The 15,275-nt window shown below is 33.5% G+C and overlaps 1 protein-coding gene across 2 annotated transcripts; it reads right to left on the bottom strand.

The window, feature by feature from the left end:
* Positions 1-7,013: 7,013 nt before the first annotated feature.
* Positions 7,014-13,888, bottom strand: LOC107863142 (probable protein phosphatase 2C 76). 2 transcript variants are annotated; one of them, XM_016708943.2, is made up of 9 exons: positions 13,739-13,888; positions 12,402-12,670; positions 11,875-12,002; positions 10,643-10,741; positions 10,178-10,336; positions 9,587-9,673; positions 8,480-8,571; positions 7,776-7,850; positions 7,014-7,569 (listed from the first exon to the last, which is right to left on the bottom strand). In XM_016708943.2, the coding sequence occupies exons 2-9, from the start codon at positions 12,656-12,658 to the stop codon at positions 7,375-7,377; spliced, it is 1,092 nt and encodes a 363-aa protein (XP_016564429.1). In that variant the 5' UTR covers positions 12,659-12,670; positions 13,739-13,888; the 3' UTR covers positions 7,014-7,374. The 2 variants fall into 2 exon arrangements, with proteins under 2 accessions (XP_016564429.1, XP_016564428.1); XM_016708942.2 differs by having other exon boundaries at positions 13,331-13,785.
* Positions 13,889-15,275: the final 1,387 nt, after the last annotated feature.

The following is a 15,275-nucleotide window of genomic DNA, read 5'->3' on the forward strand; positions in this document are numbered from 1 at the left end:
TCTGAACTGACTGATTGCTAACGACTGAAAATTATTACAATTATACATGATTGAGTTTATAATTAAATGAATGTTGAATGCTTGGGTAAGGTGATTGGTATATCTTGTTTTGATGATGATCAGCTGACAACAAGGGACCAGGTTCCTGGGTCTTCATGAAAAAATACAGTTGTCACAAGGTTTGTGCAGTTTTCTTCTCTAGTGTAACAAACTGCGCAGGTGATCTTGCACCTTTCAGGACACCTGGCCCAATCAAATTTCTATCCTAATCATTATTCCACTATAAAAGAAAAAGAATATTTCTCAATTGATAAGTTTTTGCAAGATCAGAATTGAGAAGAGAGAAATAGGCGAAAACACAACTTTGCTGTATTGCTCAAGTTCTTAATTTCCTTATATACTGAAAGAGTGAGTGTTCTTGAGTCAATTTATAGTCTGTAGCTGAATTACTCGTGTTATAAGAGTAATGTCATCTTTGTATTCTTGAACGAGCTTAAGTAGAGTTACCTGAGTTTGATATTGGTTAGAGTTAACCAATATCAAGGTAAGTTCTTGGCAGAGTTGTCAAGGTAGGCTTGGAGAAGAGTTATTACAAGAAGGTGGAGCCTAGAGTAAGGTTCATTGGAGTCTGTAATCAAGAGATTGATTATAGAGAATGGTTGAGTACTTGTGAGGGCGAGTCATGTTTTTTTCCTCCCTTGAGCAAGAAAATTTTCACATTAAATCTTTGTGTTCTTTAGTTTTCAGCAAAGTTTTAAATTTTTCAGTGCTTTACTGTTTGATTGACTGTGATTGACTCTAAGGGACCTGGATCCTCATGGTGTGGTGCAACCATCCTTCCCATATTTCATCAGTGATGAAATTTCTAGAAAGTGGTGCATTTAGAGTTGAATGTGGAATGGGAGTTGACTTACAGTTTAGTGAGAGCGGCAAAAAGATAGGGGAGACAAAGAATTAAGGGGAAGGTACTGCATTAGAGTTGGATGTGAAATGTGAGCTGTTTGTACTAATACTACTCTTGTTATACCCTTTTCTGGAGTATAGTCTGGTTGCAGGATTAGTAGATGTTTTATTCTTGATGTGGTAGAGATCTCTAGTAGCTTCTGTCATTTGTCTTTTATGGTGAAAGTTGAGTATATGTATTTTATAAATTTTCTTGGAGCATTTTTTGTCCCGATTTAGCCTAGATCGTTGGGGTAGAGTGTTTCTTTTATACTCAAGAATTGTAATCATTGAAAAATTTACGATTCTTTTATAATTTCTGCATGTTTTCTAATTGGGTGTTAAGAATTCTCCTATCTAGATGGATTAGAGTAGGTGTTCGCACTATTCGATTAGTTAGATCATGACAATGAACCCATCACAAAAAAGTTCCTAATGCACGTCACCATCATTTTTTTCGACGAAATCGCCGAAAACGCCGAAAACTCATGCAAGATTCCTGCAGCAGCGATACGATGAGTGCTTTCTTCACATGCCATTGAAGTTTGACTCCAAAAACGAAGATGCAGTAGCCTTCACTCCTCGCTCTAATATCATCACCACATGTACGATGAAATCAACGAAGCTCTCATCGAAGAAGACAGTGATAGGAGGGAGTGCAGTGAGTTCTAGGAGGGAGAGAGAAAAGAATTTTGAGGTTATTTATCAGCTACATTAGATCTGGTAGGAAATTGTTAAGAAGTGGAGTATTATGTAATTAATTTAAAGTAGAGAGAAATTAATAGTTATTGTAAGAATGTTTGGTCATTTAGATAGTTTGTCTTACAAATGGGCATTCAAACATAAAATATAGGAAAATGGTCAAATTTGTCCCTATACTTTAAAAAATTATCTAAATATATTTTTCGTCATACTTTGAGATCAAATTTATCATCGCTGTCATATTTTGGGGCCAAATTTATCCCTCTACTTTGAAAAATTAGTTAAATATACCCTTCGTCATACTTTGCGGGCAGATTTACCTTTGATATCATACTTTGGATTAGCCTCGTTGTTAAGAAACTTTTCATATGTATCCTTTCTTAATAGAAAATCTCAAAGCAATGTTAAATGCCCATTTTTTTTTAAAAAAAATAAACCTTAATTTAACCCGTCGATCCGACTTGAATCATAAAAAATGCACAAATAAATATGCCCCTTCAGTTTTGTTGGTCAAATTTTTTCAACGAGATTAAGTCACTGGTTATTTATCAGTGCATAGCTCATGAAAATTTGATCTGCATCAGTGCAAATAGAAAGAAATCTCTCTCTCTCAGTTTATGAATCTGCATCAATGTAGAGCTCATGAAAAATGACACATGACAGTCAAATGCAATAGATTAGGCCCATTAGATATTTCTCTAAATGATTGAGTTAAGTGGTCTCTCTATGTCCCAATCGTGACATCTCTTCATCCATATATCTTTATATGCAATTTAGATCTATACAAATTTTTCATCATGTCATTTGCTTAGAAATTTCTTCACTGATTCTAGAATCTAAATGCACATAGAATTGCATACTAAATTTAAAAATTTAAACATAATCGAACAAGAGCAGAGTTTGTAATAGACATTTCTCTAGTTCCATACTTCTACGTTATCCCATTATGTTTTACGTTTTGTTCATTTATAAAATAACCTACTAGCGTTGCACATTGGAGAGAAATATTTTTGTTTGTTGGAAAAATTCAACCAACAGAATAAGAAGGGGTATATTTGTTTGTGGTCGAATCGACCGAGTTAGATTAGGGTATGATTTATTTAAAAAAAAAATTAGGCAATTTAACGTTGATTTGGACTTTTCTGTTAAAAAAAGGTGCAAGTTAAAAGTTTCTTAACAATGGGAGTAAATATGACTCCAAATGAAATTGAGAGGTAAGTTTAGCCCCAAATTATGACGAAGGTATATTTAAGCAATTTTTTCAAAGTAAAGAAGTAAATTTGACCCCAAAATATGATAATAAGGATAAATATAATTCCAAACTACGACGAATGATATATTCGGTCAATATTTCAGAATAACGAGACCCTAGAATATAAATTCTAATCTTAAATCAAAATTTCTATGAGAATAACTCTTCCTTGTTGGACCACCAATTTATTCTCATATCTTCGGTGAAGAGCTCTTAAACCTGAAACATAATAAAAATTTAGGAAGTGCATAAAAATAATTGCTTTTCCGAAGTACACTAATGACACGAAAAAAAAATTCTTAACTTACAATAAATGATCTGTAACTGTAGGTTAATTATGAACGCATCTCTTCAATCATTGCTTAAATCCAAGGAGATTTATTTTTAAAAAAATGTTATCAACATGTAATATAAATAAGTTAATAACATTGAAGAATGTTTTAAATTTAAAAGTTTTACCGTCTTCAATTTGATTAAAATAAACCAAATTCTTCTTCAATTGAAGTCAATTTAAAAGAGATGGTGCTTGCATTAATTTAAGAGTTAATGAATTTCTAAATGAGTCAAAAAATACAATTTCGAGTACTAAATACACTTTCTAATGCAGTAACACCATAATAGAAATAGATACTGTTGATATATTAAGAGTCATTTGGTCAAGAGTTCAGTATTTATTTGAGTTAATATCTCACTGGAGTAAAATATTAAGGACCCGTTTGATCATAAATTTTTCAAGTACTTTTTGAAAAAAAACTTGATAAATAGTGTTTGGTCATACAATATGTTATTATTTGACAAATATTTTTACAAATAATTTAAATTCTCAAATACTAGAAAAAAATTAATATTTGGGTCAAATTTTATTTTTTAAAAAACTTTTAAAGGTGTAAAACATGTTTCCCAGATATCAGATAAATATATGGTGAAACTTCACCCAAAATTTACTTGTCAAAAATATTTAAAAATCTATTATCAAACGCTAGCTAAAGTTATCACCTCCAGCTCCAGTTTTTTTAAGAAGATATTTTTTTTTTAAGTTCTGTTGTTACTCATATTCTTATTTTCAACTCTATGTCATTATATTCTAAACTTCATGTCCACTTATTGATATGTCATACGTGCTGCCAACCAAAATAATAGACAATAAGAATGATATCTCATTTTCTCTTTTGATTTTCACTAGATAAAAAAGTCAAAGTATTGCTTCTATGCATTTCTGATTTTGCCTCTTTTTACTTTTCCATAGATTTTCACAAGTACATATACTATATAATTAGTTTGAAACGAGAATCAAAATATACATACAATAAACATCATCTTATTCATGTTTGTCAAATTTTAATTTCATCCCTTTTACTATTTCACTAACTTTGTAGTTTTATTTTTTATCCATAGATTCAAGTAGTAATAAACTCTACTTATTTCTTGAGAATGAACATTAGATGTGATGCATAGCAAACAAGACAAAGATATAACAGGTTGTAAGGTTTTTTTTATGTGCTTACACTTACCCAAACAACACTTGTAATTGAATCTGTAATTTTTCCATCCTCACAAAGATACGTAAAAAGATAAATTCAATCAGCCAAAATCAAAGTAACTATATCTTATTTTCATATTATTGTTTCAATATCATAATAATTTTCAAATTTTTGTACCTTAGAAATTTCCTGACATATCTAATGGCTTGTTTGACCTGAATCATTCCAACACCAATTTTTTTTTACAAAAATATTTTAAAAAATTATATTTATTATATGAGTACACTTCACATGAAGATGTGACTCCATTTATTAGATTAGCTTTTCATTTACTCAATTATGTAAATATCTTTTTATACTGTAATATCATTCGAACTAGCATTATATATCAATTGTAATAATAACTACATTCTTCAAAATCCCATGAAGCAACATTTATCAAAATCCCATGAGGCAACATTTAGTATGCATAAGCTATATATATATCACCTTTATGATTAAGGAAGGACAAAAATTTAACACTGTATCATGCAGCTTTCAATTTTTAATGATAAAGTGATTTGCAAGGCACATATAGTTTTTTTTTCCACCAAAGTTCGCATATCAATTGTAATTCAAATATTTTGGTATGACTTTTTTTTCCTTCACATAATAATTTAAAACAGTCCCTTATTATTGTTTTAGTGAAGGAAAAGTTGTGCAACTTCACAAATATTTGAAGGCTTCCTTTTTAACCATACTAAAAAGTTGCTCATTTGTAATTATCATCTATTCATCTGAGCTAAGCTCTTCTTATTAACTCTTAATCATATTTTCAAGTGTTAACACTTACTCTTCTGACCGTTCAATTTTAGTTGTAGATTTATTAGTATTTGAATATTATCAACATTTATGTTACAGACATATATAAGTTTCTTTTTAGCCGATTAAAATATTCACCACCCATTTTGCTTTATTTTTCTCTCACGACTATGATAGCGTTAGTACCTTTTCTCAAATTATTATTATTTATGTTGTAAAATTTTAAGTTTTTTTTTTTGGTTTAAATTAGCTTCTCTAATATTTGCTAGGCTCGTGTCATTGAGAATTGAATTTTGTAGCCTAATATTATTATAATACAAAAAGCGTATGTAATATCTTCTTGGTTTTGGTGGGGGGTTTGTTGGGGGCAGTGGCATAGCCATGTATAGTTTACGGTCGTTAACTGAAAAATTTCGTCCAACAATTATATTATGATTTATGCATATGAAAAATTATATAAAGTACATAAGTTAAAATTTATTTTCCATACATACCCTTAACGAAATTTTTAGTTTTGCCTCCATCTGGTTTGGAGAGGGGGAGGGGGTTGTGGTGCAAGGAGGAGTATATGAAGTCTTTTGCTTATAATTTAGATAGTTTATATGTCCTTCAAGGAGTTTATAGTTTAAAATGTCCATCATTCTTGCTACTTAGTTGAATATCTGGGCATCGTCTATTATAAAAACATAGCTTTTTAACACCGAAAAATAGAGCTACATATATATACATATGTATATGCATATACATACATACATATATATATATATATATATATATATATATACATACATATGTATATACATATACATATACATACATATATATATATTTTCGTTCTGCTAATGAAATATAGCTCGAGTATCCAAGTTGATTAACCTGGGATATCCATATTTCACTGGAGACAACAGTTCACAGTTTTGACTTTACTTTTATTAAAAGCTATTTTTAGTACCACAATATCTCCTCTAGACTAATTGATACTCCCTCCGTTTCATAATAAATAAATTGTTGAATTTTGACACACAGATTTAGGAAAAAACATTAAAGACATAAATTTAACATAACTTTCCACTTTTACCCCCCAAAAAAAAAGTTGGCCTTGGTAATAACTTTTCAAAAGTTAATTAATTGTCAAATCATAAAGATAAATTTAGAAAAACATTCAATGATTCAATTATTTTGAAACACCAATAAATACCCCAATAATTTATTTATTCCAAAACGGAGGGAGTAACTAGGTTGACAGGCCGTAAATTATCATTGCCCACTTGAGGAGCATTGAATAGGTAGGTTGACTTGCAACATCTGTTGATTGTATAATATATTAGTCCCTCCGTTTCATAATAAATGAATAGTTAAATTTTGACACACAAATTAAGAAAAAAACATTAAATACATAAATTTAGAAAAAACTGACCTTGGTAATACTTATTGAAACACCAATAAGTACCCCAACCCCAACTCAATACCCCACCCCCAACTCCGAAACGGAGGAAGTCCTATATATATGAACCATTTTGATTCGACTAGGATCTTTCAGACACGCAATATTCCTGCAGTCTAGTCCACTCGATTTTCACTTGTGTTTGTAAGAGCTTTTTGCTTGGTTAACAGCCATTCGCTCACACACCCTAAGATAACTGACAACTGAATGTTCCACACATTACCAACACTCCTTCCTACTGGCTGGACAGTATATTACCCGACGGCAAAGGAGTAAAAACATAAGAGCGCGCTTGACAAGTCGTCTTGAATTCGGGTAAGGGAATAATATTCCTGGATCAGTTTACCAACTTGATCTAGACCATAAGATGGCTATATATACATCCAATCACTTCCAAAAAGTAACGCCATTCTTCATAACTTCTTTTCTTTGAAAGATCATATTGCATGGAAGACCTTTGATGGTCCCATGCATGCAGCGAGGCAGCAGTACTTAAAAAGTTATTTTCTACTTGAACTACACTTCACATTTAAAGTTCAACCAGACATCACCTCTATAGAAACGGAAAAAACACGCATGCACAGACAGACGGACACCTCAAGTACAACAGTTTAACAGAATGGAAAAATATAGCAAAGAAAAGAATGAAAAAATGGCGGCCTCTTCTGATGCTATAGCAGCAATTCGCATTGGCGAAGTCCCATTGAGGCAACCTTGCTCCAGAAAGGCAGCTGCAACATTCGACAGGCTCTTTAACCTTGCTGGCTCCCCTCTGCTTCAGCCTTGTTATGATGATGAAACTTCACCTCTGCTTCAGCCTTGTTATGATGAAACTTCACCACTATGCAGGTAATATTGTCAGCACTACCCCGAGTAAACGCAGTTTCTGTCAGCTTCCTAGCAGCTGCTTCTGGTTCCTCTTCTGCTTGTGCTAGTGAAATAGCATCCTAGGGGATAACAAAATCAGTAACTAAACTCAGCAACAACAATGACTGAATATAGCATAAATAACAATCTCCCAGAATGCTCTTCAAGTTATGCTCCTCCGGAAGACGGCCAGGAAGACAGGAAACAGCGAGACTTGGAAAGAAATAAGTGGGAGGAAGGAAGAAACTGAAAGTAGAGCAAGCATGCATATATGCACAAGACTAACCTCATTTGGTACAACATCCCAGAGTCCATCACTTGCAAGCACGAGTAGTTCTAATTCCTCATCGATCTCTTGATCCTGAAACATATTGAAAGTCGATAAGTAACTTCCATAAATATCAAATGCCTTCCAAGGCTCCGACTCATTTTTTTCGTAAGTAAATGCTTTCTCTTTGGTCCCCATGTGTTGCAGGCTAATGTTACTAGGACTAGACTGTCAGAAACTAGCCTTGGCAACTGAAAAGAAGTTCTGAAATGTGGTGGAAACAACAGTATTTATTAAGAAGTAGCTGCCCAAAAAAAAAACAGAAAAGGAATACGTTACCCACAGGCCACAACCCAGACAGTTAAGTCCTCTTTGAATAGGAATGTAATAAAGGTAAAACATTTTTCCTGGTTTAGCCAAATAAGTGTAATGCATAACTCTCACGGGGTTTTAGCCAAAATAGCGGCGCTAGATGAACTTGCACATTAAATGCACATGTCAGGTGTAAATCGCACACTCCTCCCCAGTTATCTGAACTCTTGGCAATCCCTAGAGCACATGCACTAAGCTGCACCTCATTTAGCCTTTCCATGCAAGTGTATTGAAACAAAAATGCTTATTGGGTCTAGAGGGGGAACTAAGTAGTGCATGTTCCCCATCCACTACGACACTCATTTTTACACATCCAAAGCAGCAATAAATAAGAGTGTAGCTAAATCTACCTGGATCTCAGGTTCAGCAACTACAAATTGTTTCAACATCCGGTTGCCAAAAGCACGCGACATTGCTAATACACCTCCAACTCTCCAGGTACCTGGCAGAAAGAAAGCATAAATGGAGTATAACCGAGGTACCTTTCACGGGAGGTCACACACAAATTCATAACCAAATAAGACAGAACTAAAGGTCCATTCACCAAATGTGAGAACATCAGGTCTTAGTGCTTAGAATAACAAAGGGTTTTCCAAGAAAACAAATAGTTCGTTAGATGAATGCAAGTGGACATAACCACATAAGAAAACATCTATTTCCAGATGGACATCTCCTCAACTCCCATGCAGTAAACATTTCACACTTGTAGCATGCACACATGCATCCACGTTTTAATACAAGTATAAGAATAACTTATAGATTCTCACATGATACATGCCGCTCTGCCGTATCTACACCAACAAAATGTAAAGTATAAACTAGAGAACGCTGAGAAATTCAATACATACATTTATGAAAACAAATTTCCTCCACTAGCAGCTTCATTTTAAGAAAACGAATAGTTTATTAGATGGATGCAAATGGACATTACCATACAGGCAAAAAACATCTATTACCAGATGGACACCTCCCTAGTTCCTATGTACTAAATATATCATAATTCTAGCATGCACTACCACATTTTAACACAATGCCAAGAGTAACTTGATTCCCAGATGACCTACAACGCTCAACCTAACTTACCACCTACAGAATGTTAAGAAGAAACAAGGAGGACTACCGAAAAATTCAAGCCAACTTTATAACAACAACCAAGTCCTTCAGCTTCATCCATCCTTCATAATTCGCATGACAGTTCAAACCTCAATAATTATATGTAACCTAAAAACCCTCCTTCTGTCAACTGTCTAACCCGCAATGATATTAAATCAATGCAAGACAAATGGAACACATTCAAATCGAATCTTTGTATTAGATGACTAGTTTACGACAACACTTTTAAAGCATCAGAAAATTAATTATAATGTTCCATAACTGGCAACCCGCAAGATGAAACTTCAATTAAAGCAAGCAAACCCAAATTGAGTAATATTTTATAGGCAGAGAAAATTCCTCACCAGCCCACATTACAACACCTCCAGCACTTTCAATTCTCCTCCGCTCATCAGTTCTGTTGGGCTTATGATCCTCGGAAAGAGCAATTGCTGTCAAGCATAAAACTGAATTAATTAGGAGTCTAGACAAGGTGCTAGTTGCTCAAGATTGTGTTCTACAATATGACGAGTGCAACAAGCGTTACACTATAACATATGAGCAAAACATACCATATAAAATACAGCATATGCGAGAAGAGGATGGCAAAGGTTTTAGGAATCCAGTGGATATCCATTATTTATTGCTTCAATTTCAAGCTATAATATCAGTTTCATTTTACTATCCTAAGAAAGAAAAACCTAAGTAATTGTACTCAATTGCTTAGTTATGATCTTGTTTTACATTATATGCCTGCTTTAAAAGACACAAATCTTTGTGTTAATAGAAATCAAATAATCTATCCACCCTGCCAGTATCACATTTTTATACGGAGCAGAGATTTTATACACTAATAAAAGAATCATCCCTCACCACCCGCTGACTGCTGAAACTATCTGCCTCTTTTTATCCTCAAATTCCAGAAACACTTAAAGAGATTAAGAATCTGATGTTACCTTTCCCGCTCTTCGATATTATAGTCCGAGAGTCTCCAACATTGGCAACATACAGATGGTTACCAACTAGAACTGCTGTTGAAGCAGTGGAACCATCATCCCGGAAAGTATCTTTTTCAGAGTCCAAGAAGTCCATATCTGTTTGCTGATACGTTTCCCCTGCAAATATGATGAAAGTAATCTATAAATCTTCAACAGTGTTAGAATTCAAAAAAAGAGATAAATAAAGAGAGAGAGAGAGAGAGAGAGAAAAGTTTCCAAGTTTTAGTATTCTTAAATTAGCGTGTTGTTCAAGTTCATTGCTCTTTCCATGATCATGCACTACACACTTAAAATGCTATGGAAGCGTAAATATGTCACTCTTTGATATGTCAGCTTCAATGGATAACACATCTCCAGTCCATCGGGAAAGTACAAAAGTGAAGATTCAAATTACGCATCCATAAGACAACATAAAAAACTCACTTATTGACAACTTGGTGTCCGTTGAAAATGATGGATGTTTCATTAGATTCTGAAAGAGATGTCCCTTCAGAAACTCAGCTGCTCGGGAACCACCATGGCCTGCAGTAGCATGACATGATGATTGAGAAAAAGTTAAAATCCATCTTTCTCAAGACACAATTAAAGAGTAAAACACACACACAAAAAAAAAAAAGGGGGGGGGGGGGGGGGGGGGGGGGGGGATGCGCATTCTACCTATTCTGCAGAAATGTAATAAGACACAAATAAAGAGCACTTGCAAATACACACGAAAGAAAAAAGAGAAATGCTAATGTTAACTCGTTTGCAGATATGTAAAGAGTTTATCAATCTAACATCTAAATAGAGTCAAAGTTGTCACATTCATGTAAAATATTTGAGACTTCTAAAAGTGCCCATTAGCTGCAATGATGAGATAGAAAATATACAGTTTTTAGACTGAAAAACTGTTTAGCAAGATTGCAAGTAAAAACAATTGAATAGCTGAAGCGAAATGGAAAATCGAATCCAGTCATTCAGAAAGCTCTCATAGAGGTTATCATTACTCCTATGCTGAGGACCGCCTCTCCCTAATGCCCCCTCTAGAAAAAAATTAAAGCAATCAGATTGAGGGGTATGAGATTTTAGAACGGGATAAGAACTCTCCCTAGTTCGAGGCTCTATTAATTCCATTCCAGTAGGGCATCCCTCTCTTTTGAACTGTAGGTAGCATTTGCATTACAATCACATTCAATGTTGCTTCAATTTTTGTATGGTTTTATTTTTGGACGACAACAAAAACACAGATATGGGTTTGATTTGTCACGAAAGAACAAGATTTGTGTGCTAAAAAGATCCGTTTTTAAAAAACAAGATTTGTGTGAAAGAACCGTTTTCAGAAAACAACCTTCCGGGTAGTTTTTATTATTCAGGAAAACAAAGCAACTCTTTCCAGCACAGTAAAAACAATAGCTTTGTGTTTCCAAAAATAAAAACTACCTGTTTTCAGGAAAATAACTACTTGTTCTGTCAAACAAAGAGACCCTACATTCACCAGTTCATGCAAACCAAAGCTCACTGATACATAAGCATGCAGATAATAAGCTACTAATATAAAGATGAAACATAGCAAATACAAACTTCAAGCCAGAAGATTCATAAGGTTTGATTTATCAATCAATTATCTAAATTCTAAATCACACTCTAAGCTGAAGGATGAATCGGCAAGTTCTAACCATCAAATATCCCAAATAAGCAAACTGTCTTTCCATCAACTTCGGAAGTTTGGATGTCATAAAAATCCTCCATGGTGGCTCTTTTCCCTCTGAAGCTTGAATAACCACAACTCAGTTTTCCATCTTCACTGCCAAGCAGGAAGAGAGAAAAATAAGCATGAGCTTTTTATCAAAAAGAATTTTGACAAGTATGAGCTGCTCATAGCAAAATACAAATGAACATCATTATATATGTATGATGTATGGTAAACATGGTGATAAAAGTGAAATCGATTAACTCACCATGAACAACATATATATTTCATTTTGTATAGCACTTACCCAGTTAAGCTCAGACAATCATCAAAAATGCTACCCTTCACTCAATTAGGAGTTAAATAATTTACCTTAGCATTCAAAAATGCAAAAATGCAAAAATGATAAGACAACAATGTAGTCATTATCTACACATACCTCATGGATATATATAGCATTTCAAATACTCTGGAAAGATGGACAACAATGTACATATGCTAAAAATGAATCACCTTTTCCATCCTCCGCTAGCGTAACCACCATTATCATCCTTCTCCTGTGAAACCTCAACAACAGGTCCTTTAGCAGCTGCACCAGTAGTATCCACCATCATGGTTCTCCTCGCTTTATACAGACTATTCCAAGAATAACTTATGCAACGTGTTGCATTCAAACTTTTAACGAGTTTGATAAATTGCCTTCCCCCAATGTGTGTATAAATATTCACAGCTTGGAAAACCACAAACCTTTCGCAGCTACTGCATAACATCTAAATTTGAAACTGAAAAAAGAAAACCAAAACCAACGATCATCAGATAATCCATTATACAAATTTAACAACAAACATGCCTAAAATATAAAATTGCAAAGCTTGTTAAGCTGACAACACTGGGGGTGTTTGGCCATAAAATTCCTTAAAGTTCACTTTTTTCAAAAAAAAAAAAAAAATCAAAATTTCCAGAAACAACAAATAGCCTTTTTTCAATTTTTTCACTCCGAATTACTCACAAAAATTCCAAAACAGCTCTAATTTATTTCATGAGCAAACATAACTCCAATTTCCAAAAATCATTTTTCACTTTGATACAGTTATGTAGAGTTGCTGCATTATTTTTATCCTTTATTTCTCACAAGTGATAAAACACACATCAAACCCTACATGTGCCGCCATCCTTCCTGAATGAAAATTTCATATCTAAAAATTGATCATAAGCTATTAATTAAGCTATTTAAGCATTTAAAGAAGCTAAAAGCAACTGCAGAATAAAACCATTTCCACAAATTCTCAGCGAATTGAAAACAGTTGGAAAAAAATAATTACAATCTCCACTTTAATATTCCTACTCAAGATGATTTTTAAAAAATATATACCATCTCCACTTCAATTCCTACTCAAAATGATTAAAACAAATGAAGAAACATGACACGGATCTGATCTTACAATCAAAAGAGTAGATTCCGTGAATCGCTGGAAGATCCATATATAGCCTTAATTAAACGATTTAATCAAAGCTAAAAAAAATTGAACATAAACAGATCGATCTCTGTGTAAAAAAATCGGAAACAAATAAGATTTTACAAAAACAAAAAAAAAGCAGAGAAAAATCGTAGAATATTCAGAATCAGATTCGAAAATCAGCTCCAACTTTTCTTTCAATCCATAAATTAAAATAAAAAAAATATTAATCGGATGATTAAATTAAAGCCATTTTATGAAGAATCTGGGGAACCCTAGAAGAAAAAAAAGCGAACGGTGGTAATGAGGAGAGTGTGTATATGTGAAAATGAGAAAGTGAGTTAATTGTGAAGTTGGGGGTGGCGAGATATAGAGAGGGAGAGAGGGACTAACAGGAGACGCCTGGCGTTTGCCGAAGGAGAGGGTGGCAACGTGGCACACCACATGCATATAATTTTGTATATGTAATACCAGTAATAATCCAGTGGGCTTTGGACCCACCGCTTTATTTCAAGCAAACGCCAGATCCAATTGCTTTTTAAGGGAAAAAAAAACTAGCTTACGTGGATTTGATTCCACTTAGTACTTCTCATGCCTCTCAGTCTCTGTGGGTAGAATCCTGAATAATTCGTTTTTTACTAAAACTGTACTCTTTTTTTGGGGGTGGATGATACAGAATGATACTACTAATAATTTTATTCCTAATTTACCTCTATGTAGATTAAATAGATACTATATTTGATTTAGAATAATTAGTAAAAATATTTATTAATTTCTAACAATGAATAGAATTTTAAAAGATGTATTCAAATTAAAAGTATGGCTCGACTTGATTAGTTTATGGCCTTGTTTGGCCATGAAAATCATAATTTTTCAAAGTTGGAGTTGAAGTTGTGTTTTGTTAGGTTTAATTGGTGTGAATGGAAAATGGAGGTACACAATCTTTAAGCAAAAGACATCGTTTTGGAAAAGGTGTGATTGTTCAAATAGTTGTGTCTGTTCAGAAAAAGACACAATGTTTCGAATGAACAGACATGACTCTTCCAAATGATACACCTTTTAAGTGAACCATTGCCCCCTTTTAGAAGAGGCATTTGATGGCTATATAAACCTACTTTCATCCATAGGTTTAGATATGAATGAAAAAATTTTCTGAAATAAAAACTCTTCTTGTCTTCAAAACATTCCTTATGATTAATCGAATCATTGAGTGAGTTCGTTGAATCCAACAATTTGAGGTACCGCTATTGTTCAGATTGAAGACCATTTTATCGTGGGAGGAAGATTTCATAACCTCGAATACAGTGAGGAAAATTATTCCTTAAGGACACTCTGTGAAGTCGGGGGACTTGGCCTTAAAATTCTATTTCATCTTTTTTCTGGAAAACAAAAAAATTAACACACTTCTTAGATAGATTATTCATAATCCAGTGTTGAAGGTGTTAAGGAACTTCAAAAGTGTTCTTGTCTTAGACTTAAACTAGCATTGAAGTTGGTGTTGTATTTTATATTGAAGTTGGTGTTGCATTTTATACAGATTCTTGTACCCAAAACACTACATAAAATAATAATCTTAAGGAATATTTTTTTTGCAGAATTTGTATTGCTTGTTTTTGGAGATTAAAACTTTAAGTTTTCTACTCCGTTTGAACTTAACTAGTGATTCGAAGACATAAAATCTTCATCACAAGTTAAAAATCACTCGGTTGACGATTGAAAATCATAAAAACTTCATCGTTAACTAGAAACAAGAAGAAGAGTTTAAAGTTGCTTAACTTTATAAGTAGTATTCTGAAAATACTAAATTTTATTGTCTTGTGATGACATGAAAAATGACTAACGAAAGTCAAATGCAAGATGCGGCTACGACTGTGAGGGCAACTAGTATTGCCTCAATAAGTCGAGCAAATGCTCTGCAACCAATGGCACC

This window comes from Capsicum annuum, chromosome 3, assembly GCF_002878395.1.
Source record: "Capsicum annuum cultivar UCD-10X-F1 chromosome 3, UCD10Xv1.1, whole genome shotgun sequence".
Lineage (NCBI taxonomy): Eukaryota > Viridiplantae > Streptophyta > Magnoliopsida > Solanales > Solanaceae > Capsicum > Capsicum annuum.

Excerpts from the sequence above, each read along its gene's own strand:
- LOC107863142 (XM_016708943.2), bottom strand. The coding sequence starts at position 12,658 with ATGTTATGCAGTAGCTGCGAAAGGTTTGTGGTTTTCCAAGCTGTGAAT. Across the intron at positions 10,742-11,874 it reads CTTATTTGGGATATTTGATG|GCCATGGTGGTTCCCGAGCA; the intron begins GTTAGAACTTGC and ends ATGCTACTGCAG. Across the intron at positions 10,337-10,642 it reads GGACACCAAGTTGTCAATAA|GGGAAACGTATCAGCAAACA; the intron begins GTGAGTTTTTTA and ends TCATATTTGCAG.